At 38.0% G+C, this 16,613-nt stretch overlaps 1 protein-coding gene across 3 annotated transcripts; it reads right to left on the bottom strand.

Annotated features, from left to right (window-relative positions):
- Positions 1-279: 279 nt before the first annotated feature.
- Positions 280-10,570, bottom strand: LOC132055724 (uncharacterized). Of its 3 annotated transcripts, none has more exons than XM_059447680.1 (9): positions 10,021-10,570; positions 8,099-9,373; positions 6,111-6,188; positions 4,318-5,979; positions 3,019-4,095; positions 2,427-2,531; positions 2,249-2,338; positions 1,133-1,243; positions 280-1,059 (listed from the first exon to the last, which is right to left on the bottom strand). In XM_059447680.1, exons 1-9 carry the CDS (start codon positions 10,078-10,080, stop codon positions 520-522), a joined length of 4,998 nt encoding a protein of 1,665 aa, XP_059303663.1. In that variant the 5' UTR covers positions 10,081-10,570; the 3' UTR covers positions 280-519. The 3 variants fall into 3 exon arrangements, with proteins under 3 accessions (XP_059303663.1, XP_059303664.1, XP_059303665.1); XM_059447681.1 differs by having other exon boundaries at positions 8,099-9,497; XM_059447682.1 differs by lacking the exon at positions 6,111-6,188 and having other exon boundaries at positions 10,021-10,569.
- Between the last annotated feature and the right edge of the window lie 6,043 nt (positions 10,571-16,613).

Raw genomic sequence — 16,613 nt, forward strand, 5'->3', positions numbered from 1 at the left:
TGGCTAATTCCATCACTTAAGCACCAATGTAATATGTACACTGGATAGGGAACGGCAAATTCAAGCTAATGAATTGCACCATCATCAAAGCCTCAGGAACTTCTTCAGTTGGCAGATGATGATTATAATAGACACGCCACTTGCCATTATTTCCATAATTTTTCTGTTAGGAAGTTCTGGTTGAAAATAAAGCTCTTTGAGAGCTTTCTTCGGAAAAAAGAGGGAAGTGGCTTTAGGAATTCAGTAGCGCAGTAATATATCACTCTCAGATCACTAAAATCAAGCAACAGCTGCTGCAATTATCTTAATATAGAACCTAAAGGAACCTACATCACCAATTTTAGTTCTATGCTTTTGAACAGCCACAGAAGTATTATAAGCTTTGATGGGCAGGTTCTTTTTGAGCAGTTCTGGACGAATAACCATAATATCTCACTGTAAAGAAGATTACGGTGTCATATACTGCCCTTATTTGGCATTAAGCACTCAAAAGAATGGATACACTATACAGAAGTAAATTCATAATTCTGCATTCTCATTGCAGATGACTGCAGCAAAAAACTGCTCTGCTTTATCAAGTACGTCAGTAGATAGTCTAGAATGCAACATCCATGCAACAGTGCTTTCAGGCACAGATGAATTGCTCTTCAGACCTTTGCCTTCAGAAGGCTTCACCACTTTGTTCTCTTTTAAGCTTCGGATCCTGGCAGTTCTAGTAGTCGGCAATGCACCGCCTCTCTGGGAAAGGAACCGAGCATTGCGTTGATTGTTGCGGTTTGACTTCAGTGGAACATCAACTTGAAGGTTTTTAGATTCAGAACCCAGCTGAGCAGATACACCAGCCTCATCTAGTGATGGATTATTAGCTACTGTAAAAGAATTAGCAGATGGAGGACTACTTCTACAAGCTTTCAGCAAAGCAAGGAGCATATCGGTGCTGAGTTCTTGCTGAATGACATCCTTGTTCTGATCACACCCAAAGCAGGCAGCAACCGTGGTGCCCGCCAAGATTGGCATTAGCTCAGGATCACTAAAGAACACAAAGGGAAGGTCGCATACCTGTTTCGCACAATCCACAATTAAATTTCTATTAATTAGGCGAAGTCTTAAGTTGAACGAAAGATATACGCACCTTGTGAAGAATAGTAGGGCTCTTTCCCCATCGAAGAACAGCTTGGTTTTCAGGATGGAACAATGAAAAATAACCAAGAAGCGACAATGATTCTAGCAGCAGCAAACCGATCTGAGGCACAAAACACCCAAATAAAAGAAACTATATAATCAGTCAACAAGCAAATAAATTAGAAAGCATGTGAAAACAGCTTAACAAAAATACAAAAGCCATTAACCGCTAATGTTGCTCTCTAATAGGAAAATGCAAATTTTCCCTAATAAAATGCTTGTTTTCGAGGGACATTCTCATTCTATTCCTGGTGGTAATTAGGTACAGTGCTACACTAGTGAGACAGCCAATCACCATGATCTATTTTTGCTGTAGAACCCTGTATGTCTAAGATCTTTAATACTTCGAGTGTACATCTCTTTCCAAGCTGTTGTCCATAAGATTTCAAGATCTATCTTAATCAGAGAAGTTCAGAGGGCTATTTGATTGCAGAATTGCTGTTTTGATCACTCAGACTTTAGTCACGCAGACAAGTTACAGAAGGTTCCAAACAAAATAAGGTCTATCCAATTCAACCCGTTGCAACTTTCTAAGAACATATTTGATGATATAAACGAGAAGTTTGTTAATAGTGCTGAGTATCAATTCAGGCCTTCACATAGTAAAAGCTTCAAACCTTGTCTTGTCTTTACTCAATGGTCGCAGTATGTTTCTACGAACACGGAATTTTCTAATATTAAACTATACTATGTTACCAGAGAAATATAATCTATATAAGAAAAGTTGGTGTTCCTACAAAACCTAGGACAACCATGGAGCGATATACTGACAATTTTTCCTATATGCATCAGTTTAAAAGATGGGAAAATGTGAGGATCTCTTTCCAAATGAAAATGGACAATTTTTCAGCTTAAAATATGGGAATTCGTGAGGATCTTTTTCCTGTACTTTTCTTCCCTCCAACCAAAAGACAGTGCATTTCCAAGACTAGGCCACCGTTAAAGTAAGATCATAGCTTTCCGAGACTAGCATAAACACTTAAACAGCACTTCTCTGTGTTCATTGAAGCATGTGAGATGTTCAATCTGAAGGCCAAATATGGAAGCAAAAGCACCAGAAAGTCACCTGGTCAGTTGCTATGCCCCACTTGCTTGTGCAATAAGAGAGAAGAAAACTCATCAAGTGAAAAAATTCCATCTTCAGATCTGGTCGGGCCTGTGATCCAGCAAGAGATAAAGAGTTCCTTTAGCATCTAAAACTTTTAGAAGAGAAAGTTGATACAAATAGTTGCAAATTAACTTACTAGCATCTTCTGGATAAAGGATATGTCAATTAATGCTAAATTGTTCAACACCTTCAATACACCAGTTGCCACATCTTCAAAATTGGATGGAAGGACATAGGAGGCCTGCAAAGAAAGGCAATCAGATATGCGGTAAACACAGAGCTACGTATACTATGATCACAATTCACAAGTAAACTCAAGGTTAGGTTCCAGCTTACTTTTTATAAAGCTAGAAGCAACCAACTTTATTGTTAAATAAGAAGAGTTTCAAACATTTACTTCCTGGTACTAGAATGACTCGATGTTACATGCTTACGATAGAGAATTAATAAAGAAGACCACAAGTAGCAAACAAATATGACGTTGACGACATCCTAATTATAGACAAAGCCCGGTACGATTCATACAACAACAACACACCCAGTGTAGTCCCACAAGTGGGGTCTGGGAAGGGTAGGGTGTACGGAGACCTTATCCCTACCTTGGTAGAGAGGCTGTTTCCGATAGACCCTCGGCTCGAAAGAAAAGAACAAAAGAAGCTAATTTGCATCCAACAGAAAACCAAAAAAAAAAATTTACAAACGAATTTAATGGGATCCACAAAGTTTACCTGCTGTTCAGAACATCTATTATTAGCCTGTAATAGTACAGCTGTCAACATGGATGGAAGACAAACTAAGCCAGTCTCAGATATGGCAGAAAGAAGAAACTTGACAGCCGGCTTCATCACTGATTCATTTCCACCAGTATGACCTTTACTGTGATCTTGAGATTTTTTCTCGTCTGTCTGAAGGTTATTGTACGTCACGTTGCTTGCGGATTCCTGCAGTACATCTACAGTTTCCATGCTAGCAGCGATTGAGTCAACTTTGTCAGAGCTCAGATCATTAACTGCAGCCTGATGTTCTTTTATTTTAGGAAATTCATCCAGGGGGCTATCCTCCGGAACATCCGGCAAACACAAGGCTACACCATTTATTCCAGTAAATACCAATTTACCATCATTTTGGGAATTGCACAAAGGAGAAGACTTCAAGTCCGAAGCTTCAGCAAGTTGGATGTCGTTCTTTTCATTTCTACGATTTGATACAGTAGGAAAGTTTTTACATGTTACTAAAGACATATTTCTGAATCTGGATGTAAGGACTGCCAACAGATTTACACCAAGAAGAATTGATGAAGGGAAAGGAGAACCTTCTACAGGTGGTCTATCATAAAGTGCAAAAAGATCCCGTAACCGGTGAATAACTTGGTATGCAATTACAACCTCGATTAAACCATCTTGCAGCTGAAGGGCACGTTCATCCGTACTTGCATGACCAATAATTGCAGCTGCTGTCCAAAGGAAACCGTCCAGAACTTCAGACATTAACTCCAACCTTTCAGTCGATGCTTTACATGTGACCAGGTTGGCAGAAGCAGTGCCATTTGATGAGGCTGCATTTTTGATGTAGGTTTCAAGAGCTGCCGCCAACATCGGGATAATGGGGGGCAGTAGATTTTGAGCAAGAAAATAAGACTTGTTTGCAGCCGCTGAAAGCACAACTTTCAGAAGCCTTAAAAGGTAGACTGTAACCTGGCAGCTTTCTGGTTTTGACGTGTGAGATGCGGGAAGTGCAGAAGCAATAAAATCAACCAGACCAGCTTGACGAGAAGCATGCAGCTCAGCATCCCTTCCCTCCAAAAACTAGTTACGACACAATGCCAAAAGCAGTTAGTAACAAACAACTCAAGAAACAAATTTGAACTATTAAAGCCACATTATTTTCAAGAACTTATTCTAGTCAAAATGCTGTTTAAGTTGTGTTCTTCACATCGGGATACATTAACTATTTATCTTAATACCACTATATTTGTCATTGTGAACTGGAATGCAAGTGAAACAAACTTCACAAGTGTAATATATCACCTTAATTATTTCAGCTGTTATTAGTCCAAAGCTCGCAGCCCCTTCTTTTCTTGCTTGGCGAAGTCTTTGAAGTTCTTGAAGCCATTTCGCAATTTTTGCCCTTGCATTTGCCACTGCAGTTCTATAAACAAAACCTGCATTTTCCATACTGATTGAAGGCTCAGGACAATCATACTTCAACGCCATAAGTCGTTGGCGGATTTTTTTGATCCTTCGTTTTAAAGAATGCTGGGTTGTAGCAAGCATAGAGCCTTCAGGAGCAAAGCCATTGTTATCGTTATTATCTTCACAGTTACTCATTGGCGTAGATCTACCTTGGCCCTCCTTAGTCACAGAACGACGAAATGGTGAAGACTGATCTCTGAAATCCATTGAAGCTCTTTCCCGTATTTGCTCCAGATAAATTTTGCGGCGCTGTTCACTTTCTCTGAGTCTTTCAGCTAATTTCTGGGCCAGGAGTTCAGCTTCCTCCTGTTGAGCTTTGGCTCGAACCTCCTTTCTCCGCATCTGTTCCACCGCCTTTGCTTCGCGTGCGGCACTTGATGCTTTACGCTCCTCTTCCCTTCTTACTTGTGCCTCTTCCTTTTTCCTCTGTATCTCTGCAAGGCGCTGCAACTTTTCTGCTTCAATTAGTTTCTTGCGTTCCAAGACAGCTTCTTCCCTTGCCATGTCTTCTTTCTGTTTAGTTTTCAGCACTTGAAGCTTCTCAGCCCTCCTCAACTGAGAATCATGGAGTTTCTGGCGCAAGATGAGCTTTTTGTTCTCTTCATTGAGTGAAGTAATGAATCGAACTTCATTTACTTTTATGCTTTCATCACCTGCCCTTCTTACAACTTCAGCTAGGTAAGCTTCATGCCGAGATTCACTACGCTGGTGCCGAGCATACATTACCTCTCGCAATTTCATACTACGCACGGTTTGCCATTCACTTACACGGTTCAGCTTCTCGGATGTTCGCTGAAGCTTTTGAACTCTCTCATTCTCAAGTTCAGTTCTAATTCTCATCGCACGAGCATGCTTTTCTGCGGCTTCTTTTTTTAAGTCAATTGCTGACTTCTTCTTTTTCTCAGGAGACATTAGTTTGTCGTGCAAAGTTCGTGCACGCTCTGCACTTTTTCTACTCATGCCAGGTGAATGTGAGAAGCGAGATGAAACTCGGTGTGGAGTGGAGAGTACATCTTCCCAGTTCCTCTTCTCCTTCCAAGCATCCATTGATCTCCAGGAGCTTCCATTTCGCTTTTCCTTGTCTCTTTCATAATGTCTTTTCAAATGATCTATAGGCTTTAGATTTTTCTCATTGTCTTTCTTGTTCTTTCCACTGACAGGTGTGGAAACTCCCTCCTTAGGAGGTAATCTAGATGCATGAGAAGCAGACTTGCCTGAATCAACAGGCCTCTTCTCTCTACTGAAACTTCCCTGAGAAGGATTACTCTGCTTCCTACTCTTCTCGAATGATTCACTGGAACAGCTTTTTTTGTCAGCTTTCTCATTATACGTCTCCGAAACACTAGTACTTCCACAATGATGGTCATAACAACTAGATCCCATTTTCTCCACACCTGTAGCTGACAAACTAGCTCTTTCATGTTGAATTTTTCGAAAAGCTTCGAGAGATGAAGCCAGTATTTCTGCCCTGTGAGGTGAAGTTGTCATCCGGCGGACCTGCATTAAGACGAAAGATAGATTGTCAAAAGGAAAAGGGAGTAGATAATCAATTCATCCACGTGTCTCAGTGTGTATGATGATGATATCAAATGAGCTTAAATGAAGAAGTGGGGATTCATATACCCGACCCCAACTTGTTTGAGACTAAGGCGTAGCTGTTGTTGTGTCTCTGTGTGTATGATATACATTGATACTACTAAAAGATGCTGCAATTATCCAGGCCAACAAATGAAGCTAATTACCACATATATTGCTTCAAAAACCTTACCACAAAGAAAAGAAAAGGGTTGGAAAAGGTTGTTTATTTAGAATACAGGAAATTAGGAAATTGGTCTCAACAAGAGGTTTCTCACTTCCTTTAAAATGAGAATCTTTTTGTGTAAGTTCCTGTTTTAGCTTTTAGCTTTCATTTCCCAAAAATAGCTCATATTTCCTTATGTGTCCTTTTCCCATTGAGCACTGTACTGTTTACTAAAGATATAAAAGCAGCAAACTATTAACATCCAGAACCACCTGCACTCCATCAGCAGGAGTTTCTGTAGTTTCCTTACATGAAAACACCACACACAGTTCCAAACAGGTCAAGTTTGGTCTGTGTTCTGCTTCACCAATTACTGATAAGCATAGCAGAACTTCAGGATAGAGGTTAAGCACATTTGCATATTTATATGTTGAATAGATGACTGACGTCTATGCTAGCATTATGTACTCTTTACTTTTAGCTGATTTCAGCCTTCCTAGAAAAGCTCGAACTTCCTCTACTTTCAGGTAGTGCATCTCCCCTGATGCACTTCAAGGTAACTTCTTTCCCTCCTCTTAACTAACTCTTTGCAAGTAGATTATAATCCAAAAGCTTTCTTATAGTACTGAGAGTTGTGAATTCCTAATACTGAGAGTTAGGAATTCAGTACTTATGTTGACAAGTTTCCATCTGTAAGAACCTCCAAAGTCATCTTTAGCCGTACTTATGTTGACAAGTTTCCATTTGTAACTTTATGTTGTCCCTCATGGTAAATAGTGTCACTAAGAAAAGTTAGTCATAACTGAGCCAGGGATGTCCAGATACTGCTTCAGCTAACAACAACAATCATGCAAGAATAGTCCCACTTCCCACAACAAACAAAGGAAATCTTTGAACAAAAACATTTTTCCTCCTAAGGGTCCGTCCCAAAGCGGGTGGCGCTTTCATGATTGTTCATCCAATAGTTATATAAAAAGTAAAAGTAAATTAAAGGGAAATTTTAGAAGTTATTGAAAGACATGACAACTTTCTCCATGTCGAGCCCTTGTAACATAGGCTTGTTACCCAAGTGGGGGCAACAATGTGGTGGAATGTTGGGCTGCAGGGGGGGATTTAGGGTAGATTTTTGTGCTGTGTACATATATAAAGTTTGAATACCCTAAACAATCCAATAGGTTAGCTCAAGCAGTTCAGGGTGTTCAAAGTTCTCTCCAGTGTCCAAGGTTCGATACCAGGGACAACATTTTTCTTTTTATGTTTAGTTTTTTTTTTTTATTATTATTTATTTTTTTCATTCAAACACCTGAGTGAAAATCCTGGATCCGCCACTGGTTGGGCTGTCCCTGATGGCTGGGCTTTGGGTGGCTAATGTCTGGCCTGCTCTATCCAAGCACGCAGTTGGGCCATGTGGTCCAAACGAAAGTGTGGGCCGCTTGGCTCTTAGAGTGGAGCGGACTGCGTGAGGCTGGTTTCACAGAGCAACGAATAGCTCCCGGTTTGCGCAGTGGAAGGATGAAGGGCCGGAGCTCTCCAAGTCCAACAAAAACCTGATGGGCTGTCTAATTAAACCGCCACTTTTTAAGAAAAAAACTTGATCAAAAAGAGATTGAAGCATTTCCCACAACCAAACAGTGTGTGCTGCAGTAACCAAAACAAGGTAAATCAGTTGCAAAACCGGTTCTTTACATCAATAGATATATAACATTAAGCCTGGGAAGTTGGAATAATAATGACTGGTCAGCAGGTTTCAGATATGCTTGCATGTATTCATACTGCAATTTTCAACTAGTAAATGGCAGAGATCGATTTGTTTGTGTAATTGTTTTAGGGTTAGCAATTTGAAACATTGAAAGATGAACTAGCAAGAGTACTGACCTCCCATGACAGAGCATGTGGTCTGCGATGGTTAGACTTCATGGTAAGAGGTGTTCCGTCAGTCGCATGAGAACTGGATTTTTTCAGTCTATCAAATTCCTCCACTCTTGAACTCAGTTCTTTAAAATCAGATGTGGCTTCTTCAAGAACAAGAATAGACTCTTTTGTTTGCTCCAGATCACATTCCAGTTCACAGAGAAGGTAGAGTTCATCTATTGCCCGATTAAGATTCTCAAAAAGAAAGGACCAGAGCCGTTGCCTGAACCTTTCTTTACTTTCACCAGTGTCTTCAGCATCAATACTGCTCGAATTAGTTTTTGATAAATCCTCAATGATGGAATCAACGCGTTTGTTCCTAATTTCTTCATTAGAGGACTCCACAACCGACTGGCCAATGTTTCCTGATCTTCCTTTAGTAGGTGACAGTAATTCAGGATCCTGGGAAACTACCACTGTTTGTATATTCTGATTAAGACTATCCACTTCAGGGATTTCCATGCAAGCCTCTTCAGATTTGACATTGGGAATCCTTACCCGGCTAGGCCCTTCTCTGGCAGCAGATTTAACCCTTTTGCCAGGGCTGTTGCAAGTGTCGCCATTTTCAAGCTGGGTATGTTCACATTGTCCTCTACTAAGAGGAGAAACAGCAGTAGTATTAACATTTTCTGAAGATAACTCCTTCAGATTTGCATAGTTCTCTTCAACAGATTCAATCTTGGGAGACAGAGGACGAGAGTCGAGAATTTGATGGTTTCCATCCTCCGTGGTTGCAACCAATCTATTTTGCTCAAGATCAGTTGGAGTAGTGTGTACAAAAGAATCATTTGTTTGATCAGTTTTTCTACTAAGCAGATCATGATTTTGAATGTCACCAAATTTAATTTCTGCTTGGACAGTACTTCCAAAATGAGATGTTAAAGCTCTATCATCCAAGTCACCCCACTTGATTTTTGGTAGGATTTCATGGTTATTTCTTTGAGGATGTTCCCGACTGATTCCTTGATTGGAATCTGTTGAAAAACCTAAACTAACAGAAGTACTACCATGACTGACTACACATTTATCGTGCACAATTACTGCATCTTCCTTTGGAACTGAAGTAACGGCATCATCTATAATACAAGGGCGACTTCCTTTTGAATGCTGAACAGCAGATTTAAGATCCTCACTTTTTACACCCAATGATGGCTGACTGTCTGGATTGCCAGAAGCAGTTCCTCGAGATGATCCTCCAACCCAACCATGCAGCGATAACTTTGAACTGCTTCTGTGCTTCTGCACAAGAAGTTCACACATTGATTAACAAATAGACTAAATGGTCCAAGAATATGGAACTAGCCTGACTAATTCACCATTTTCTTCACAAAGTGGTCCAATAAAATGCCCAATCTAAGGCAACCTGCTAATCCAATTTCAGAAACATATTTAAAATGATTAGCTCTTTCTCAAATAACTAAAATGTAACTAATCTATCCACATGAATCCAAGAAAAGTTCAATCCTTTGTTACATTACAACCCACAAGAATACCTAAAACAGCAGATTATCAGGTACTTTCTTGATTTAGTCCCATGACACAACTTAAACATGGTTGATGATGATTCATATTCTTATAGTAACACCATTTTTCTTCATCATCTTTCAGTTTAAAGATAAAACTAAAATGTTTCAATTTACAGAAACTGAATTAATTCCGAGACAGAAAGAAGCATTACAATCCAAAAGAACACCTAAAACACTAGATTATCAGGCAATACTTTCTTGATTTAGGCCTATGACACAACTTAAACATGGTTGTTGATGATTCATATTCTAATAGTAACACTATTTTTCTTCATCATCTATCAGTTTAAAGATAAAACTATAACGATTCAATCTACAAAACTGAATTAATTCATGGGTGAATGTGCAAAAAGTTCAGACCTTTTTCACTTGCATCCATCCAGAACCTTCTTGATCATCACCTCCTTCATTGCTCTCCATCAACCCCCAAAATTACCTTCACTATAATCACACTAATTTTGGCTACACTAATAAGAAAAAGAAACTAAAAAGATACAATTTTTCCCACAACAACTAAATAATGTGGTCCTTCTCAATAAAGCTGACACCTTTCTTAAATAGATTTAAATAAATAATAAAAACAGAATACATGGTATGATCAAAGCATTGTTTGTGGGAAATAGCTATCGGAATTCAACAAATGTGGATGAAATTTGACTAATTAACGATGAGTTTTGATATTAAGAAACAATTAGAGATAATGATTTTTCCAAAGAACTAAACTTTTAATGGTTAAATATTTTTTTTCCTTTTTGTTTTACCAATTTCTAGGGTTTTGGGAGCGTGAATAGTGAGGACCTCCATTAAAGAACCAAACTGCATAAGAGAATGTGTGAAACCAATTTTTTATTATTAAGGAGCTTTGTTTCTGTGAGGAAGAAGATGGTGTCTTCATGACCTTTTTTTTTATCACTAATATGTCCTCAAGTTTTATCCCTATTGACATTAACGTCCTCTCGTTTTTTTTTTCTTTTTTTTCTTTTTCATTAACCAAGTCAACAACAACATAACCCGTGAAATCCCACAACGTGAGGTCGGAGGGTAAAGTGCACGCGACATTATCTCTATCTTGAAAGGTAAAGAAGTTGTTTTCGAAAGACCTTCGGCTCAAGAGAAAGTGTGACAAAAAAAGTTAGATACGGATAAAGAGAGCAAAGCGGTATCAAAATGAAAATAACAAGCGCGACAAAGCTATGATAAAGTAGCCTGGAAAAAAACAGCAGTGGCTATCACAATCAAATAAGGTAAAAGACAGTAACTACAGTCGATGTACAAAAACATACACTAATTGCACTACAATTAACCAAGTCTTCATATCCACTAATATTTTGTTTTTCCACGTTCTCTTTTACTAAATTATCTATTGATTTAATGCTCCTTTAAAGAAAGTATTCATTTCGTTAATAGATTAAACAACACAAAATGTCCCTAAAATGTAAAATATTTATCAGTTCATGCCTCCTTCTAAACTAATTTCATTTCTTATCCAATCGTCCGAGAAATATTTACGTGAATACCCCACCGCCTGAAATTCTTCTTCCATGATACCATCGCAGTATATTTATATATCATGATAATATCATAAAGGACTAAGAGAAAGACTGAAGCAGTCCTCCATAATATTGTCTCATTGAATGACTGAAGCAATACTATCAGAGTATATGTATATAAGATGATGTTATCGTAGAGGTTTGAGAAAAGTGTGTCTTTTAAACAAATGAACGTGATACCATCTCCGTATATTTATATACCATGTTGAATCATAATTTTAGGGGTATTCGGGTAAATAGTTTTAGGGGCATGAAAGTAAGAGGGTATGGACGGATAATTTCTGTTTTCAGGGGGCAGCGATGTTCTTTTCCCAATTTTTTTTTATTTGTCTATAACAACAACATATCCAGTATAATTTCACTAGGTGGGGTTCGAAAGGGTAGAGGGTACCTTGTGAAGATAGGGAGGCTATTTTAGAAAAATAAGATTTTTTAATCTTAATAAAGTATTAACCTTATCATTAAGTAACTATATGAAGTACTAATAGTAAAACTTAACGTTTCAAAGCATATAAGAGTAATTTAGTAAAATGAACTCCTAATAAATGTTGTTCTAAAGGGGTTGTTAAGTCAACAAGGAGCAAGTAAAAACGACACCGTAATCTTTAACTTCGTTTTTTTTTTTTTTTTTGGTGTAAATGGTAACTGAATCTTGTAATTTTTCATTTGTTTTCAATTTTAGGTTTTGTGAAGAAAATAGACGATGTGTTTGTGACTTTGAGGTTTAACCACGGAGGTAATTTAGAAAAAACCCCTCGTATTAATTATGTTGGAGGTAGTGTGACAGATTATTTTGATGTTGATCTTGATCTTGATAAATTCTCTTATTTTGAGCTTGTTTACTATGTTAAAGAAATTGGTTATAATGTTTCATCTTGTTGTGTATATATTAGACCACCTAAATGTCGATTTGTAGTAGAAGTTAAAAGTGATATGGACATTCTTGGTATTGCACCTCAATTAAAAAACGGAGATATTGTTGTAATTTTTGTGACTCATCTTGTTAAGGAACCTATTGTGGTCCCTTGCTCTTCCACCTATTACCACTGCGGGGGGAATACATCTTGCTTTTGATAACCCCACATGTCAAGATATAAATGAAAAGGTAGGGACAGGTAAGGGTAGTCAAACATTTGGGGTTAGTGAAGGCTTAGGGTTTAAAGAGGCTGCTAGTCTTGATGAACCCTTGGGTGGGCCTTCGGTACAATCTTCTGCCACTACTTCTCCATGACTAATGATGATGATGATTCCGACTTAGAAAGTGAGAGTGAATGCGAGGTCGACAATGTAGTGGTAGAGGAAGGTGAAGAAGAAGAATTTGATAGTGATGTCCATGAGGAGGATAAGAATCTAAGGAAAGATAGGGTGGCTCTAAAATCAAAAAAGAAGAAAGAAAAGGCTAAGAGATCTGAAGGGATAGATTTAGGGCCAAAGGATGTAGATATGAGACATGATGAATATTTATCTAGGAGTAAGAGTACATTTGAAGGAAAATTGGGTGGGGATGAGCCATTTTATGACTCAGATGAACCAGTTAGCTTTGAAATAGAGACTAATGATGAAGCTGATGACGAAGGTGTGGTTGAAAAGCCTACCAAAAAGTCAAGGAGACCAAAAAGAATTAGAAATAAGGTTATTTTTTATCATAAGTGTAAAGAAATAGTTTGGGAGATTGGTCTTGCATTTGAAAGTGCTAAACAGTTTAGGAAAGCACTTACTAGGTATGCAGTTCAAGAACATGTAGAGTTGGATAAATATGTCAATGAACCAACTAGGGTGAGGGTAAAGTGTCTTTGTTTGTTGTCCATGGTTATTGTTTGCCGATTCGATTCTAGAACAAATGATTTTGTTGTGAAGAATTATAATCCTGTTCACAAGTGCAATGGCACAACAAAGAACAAGTTGGTAAATTCTTTGTATATTTCAAAAAGGTACAAGGATAGAATTATTTCTGAACCTGGCATTAGAATTTTTGAGCTTCAAAATTTGGTAAGAAAGAAATTGGAGGTGTATATTGGTAGAGGGGTGGCAAGGAAAGCCGAAGCATTGTTTTGCAACAAATCATGGGTGACAATGTAGAGGAGTTCAAAAGAATTTTGGATTATAGGGATGAGCTTTTAAGGACTAATCCATGTAGCACATGCGTGGTTAAATGAGTGAAGAAACTTTTGAAGGTGGAATCAAAAGGTTTCGGTCCTTTTATATATGTTTTGATGCCATAAAGAAGGCATTCGAAGGCTGGTTGTAGGAAGCAATTGGGTTGAATGGGTATTTTTTAAAAGGTGTTAGTAAGGGCAATTGCTTGTGGCTGTTTGTAAGGATGGGAACAACCCGAGATGCTACCAGCTTGGGCAGTGGTTGAAGTTGAGAATACTTTTACTTGGAGAGGGTTTGTCGACATTCTAAGGCATGATCTTGAGCTTGGAGATGGGACTGATTTGACAACTCTTTCAGATATGCAAAAAGTAATGTATTCTTGATTATTGATTTCTAAATTTTTTTCATTCTCTTTAACTTATCTTTTACATCTTGTCACCTAATATTTTTTTACATGTTATTGTAGGTCTGGATATAGCCATTAAGGATCCGTTGCCAAATGTAGAACAAAGGCGTATGCAAGACATGTGCTTGCCAATTTTTCCAAAAAATGGAAAGGCATAAAGATTAGAAAGCTTATGGAGATGTGCTAAGTCCACGTATGAGCGAGGAGTTGCAAAAAAATTTGGATCATATGGAGAAGTTAGGTGATGGAATAAATGGAGATTTGTTGTATTACAACATAGATAGGTGGTCCAAGGTCTCATCAGAATACCTCGGTATTTGTTGTGACGATGTTGTTGACAATAACATGGCCGAGAGTTTTAATTCCTGGATTTTGGGTCCAAGGCACAAGACCATTATCACAATGCTTGAGGAAATTAGAGTCAAAATGATGAGAAGGGTCGGAATTAGGCCATGGCTACTGCAGCATTTCAATCTGGAAGGGGTACAGGACAGTCGTCTACATCACAGGTATTACTTAGCTTGTTAAATTACCACTTAATCAATTTTACAATTCTAAGTGTTTGACACCTTAAATGTGACTTAGGCTTCGATGCAAGTGCGTCGATTCTTTGAAAGGGCACCCTTTAAGAGGCCAAGAGTTGTGCGAATGGGAGTGCTTCAGACCCAAAGTGGTTTCAAAATTGTCAATGTAAGTTTGTAACCTCATTAATCATTCTTGTAAACAATCTAGCCTAATGGAGATCTATTTAGCCTAATGGAGATCTATTTTGTTAATGCAGCCTGGAATGGCAAATCAGTCTTCAACCATGCCTATGAATTCGACGATGATCAGTCACTGGTAGTCTTGGACAACACAAACCAAGACCAGGAGGACTAAAATGGAAAAGTAGTCTAGCTATAACACAACAAGGTCTTCAACAAATGAGTGGACAAAAGAGAATAGAACAAGGGCCAAAGCTGCTGAGTTGAACTCTTTAAGTCAAACGAGTTCATCAGCTGCCCAGAAATGAAATGGAAAAATGAAGTTGAATTAGTTTAGTCTTGTATGTGTATGTCTTTGGTACTGACTGTTATGCAGCAGTGACTGCAGATTTTAATGTTGTTTTTGTGAAACAATTATGGTAGATGATGTACATTTGTCAAACAAATATGCACTTAGACTTTATCAATTTTGAAGTCATTTATGTTGCAATTTTGCCACCTAGTGACATTCTATTGTTGCAATATTAAGCATGTTGTATCGCAATTTTTGTCTGTATTGACATTCTATTGAGGCAATATTAATGACTATGATCAATTTCTTTGTATATTTCCTGGTTTTGTGACAGTTCAGTCTTGCAATGTTGTGTATGACATTAAATGCATAGAAGAAGGCGCCGGCCTATCACGCAATTTTGTGTATAACACTAAATGCAGTAAACATATTTGAGTAGTGTTTACACAATTGAGCAGTGTACGTTGAGCAGTGTACAGATTTGAGCAGTCAAACGCATTGAATGGATGCAAGTAAATGCATTATGCGATTTAGACGATCAAACACATTGAATCCGAGTTAGTAAATGATGGTAGTTGGTACTTGGGAGTGATGGTCAAAACCAATGAATCAGAGACATCATTAACTACTTGATCACACTAACACTATAACTCAACTCGACTCGACTATAAATAGGCCTTCTTTCCGTCTCACTTTCACTCAACTCAAATAACTCTTAACACATATAGTGACATTAAAGAGGCAACCTTCATCTAAGATGGATGACATGGAAATGGCGCATGTTTTGACAAAGAATTGACGAAATCGTACGTCGAAAAAGACGATTTCGTAAGTGTTGTCGTATTATATATTTTCAATTGTTCTTTTACCTCTTTTGGTAATAACATGTTTTTTTTGCAGATCCTTCCAACTGACATACTGGAATTTCTTCCAAACACCGACAAGGACGCTGTTGTTCATTACGACGATCATTAGTATAATATGAAATACAAGGTTGGCGTATACACGCGCCTCGCTCAAGGCTGGAAAGCCTTCATTGATACTGTCGGATTAGGGATAGGAGATGTGTTGTGTTTTAAGGCATGTTTAGATGAGAACCGCATAGTGTTTTTTGTTCATGTAAAGGAGGATCCGGAGATAGTAATGATAGATTAGGTCTCCAGATTCTCTATTTAAAATAATTTATAAAATTTCTCGACTTTTGCTATCATTTTCAAGGTAATATTTTCCATAACAACAAAATTCTTCAACAAGAGCATAAAGTTCTTACATTACCTACTACGCGATTACAACATACAACAACATAAATTCAGTTGATTAAGGAAGCTGCCAAAAAGCCAATAAATATTCCCCACGAAATCAAAAGCAACATCTTTGTATTTGCAAGTTTCTCCTCCAAGTTTAGAACTTTTTTCAAGTCAAATTCTTGTTTACTCTTCAAGCCAATTAATTCCTCCTTCATTTTGTTAACTTCATTAGATGTCTAGCCTCGATGGCAATTAATTCTTCTTGCAATTTGTCCCTTTCGATCTTGACCGCATCTAATGACGACGTCAAATTTTGAACATTATTCCACTGAATCTCAGGGAACAATTCATCTTCCCATTCCCAAAATCCACAAGAATTGCCCTTAGGCCTCGGACATTTGTACAATTTCCGTTCGGGATTACTAGGAGTCGATGAAGTGAGGTGCTTTGCAATGGTGCCACAATTACATTTTACGTGAGATGAACAGCTACCTTGAGACATTTATGAACCCACAAAATTTTCGAATTAGAACAGAGAGTGATTATGGACAGAAATTTGGAGGAGAAATTTGATGGAGAAATTTCGTGGAGGAAGAATACATATATGAAGGAGCAATGGTGTGAGCAAGAGGAATTTCATGAATGGAGGAAAAAAAA

This window comes from Lycium ferocissimum, chromosome 5, assembly GCF_029784015.1.
Source record: "Lycium ferocissimum isolate CSIRO_LF1 chromosome 5, AGI_CSIRO_Lferr_CH_V1, whole genome shotgun sequence".
NCBI classification, from domain to species: domain Eukaryota; kingdom Viridiplantae; phylum Streptophyta; class Magnoliopsida; order Solanales; family Solanaceae; genus Lycium; species Lycium ferocissimum.

What these genes read in the sequence shown, in the direction of transcription:
- LOC132055724 (XM_059447680.1), bottom strand. Translation starts at nt 10,080, where the DNA reads ATGGAGAGCAATGAAGGAGGTGATGATCAAGAAGGTTCTGGATGGATG. An exon ending in CACATGCTCTGTCATGGGAG is followed by an intron (nt 6,189 to 8,098) that starts GTCAGTACTCTT and finishes GGATAATTGCAG; the next exon opens with CATCTTTTAGTAGTATCAAT. An exon ending in GCCCTACTATTCTTCACAAG is followed by an intron (nt 1,060 to 1,132) that starts GTGCGTATATCT and finishes TGTGCGAAACAG; the next exon opens with GTATGCGACCTTCCCTTTGT.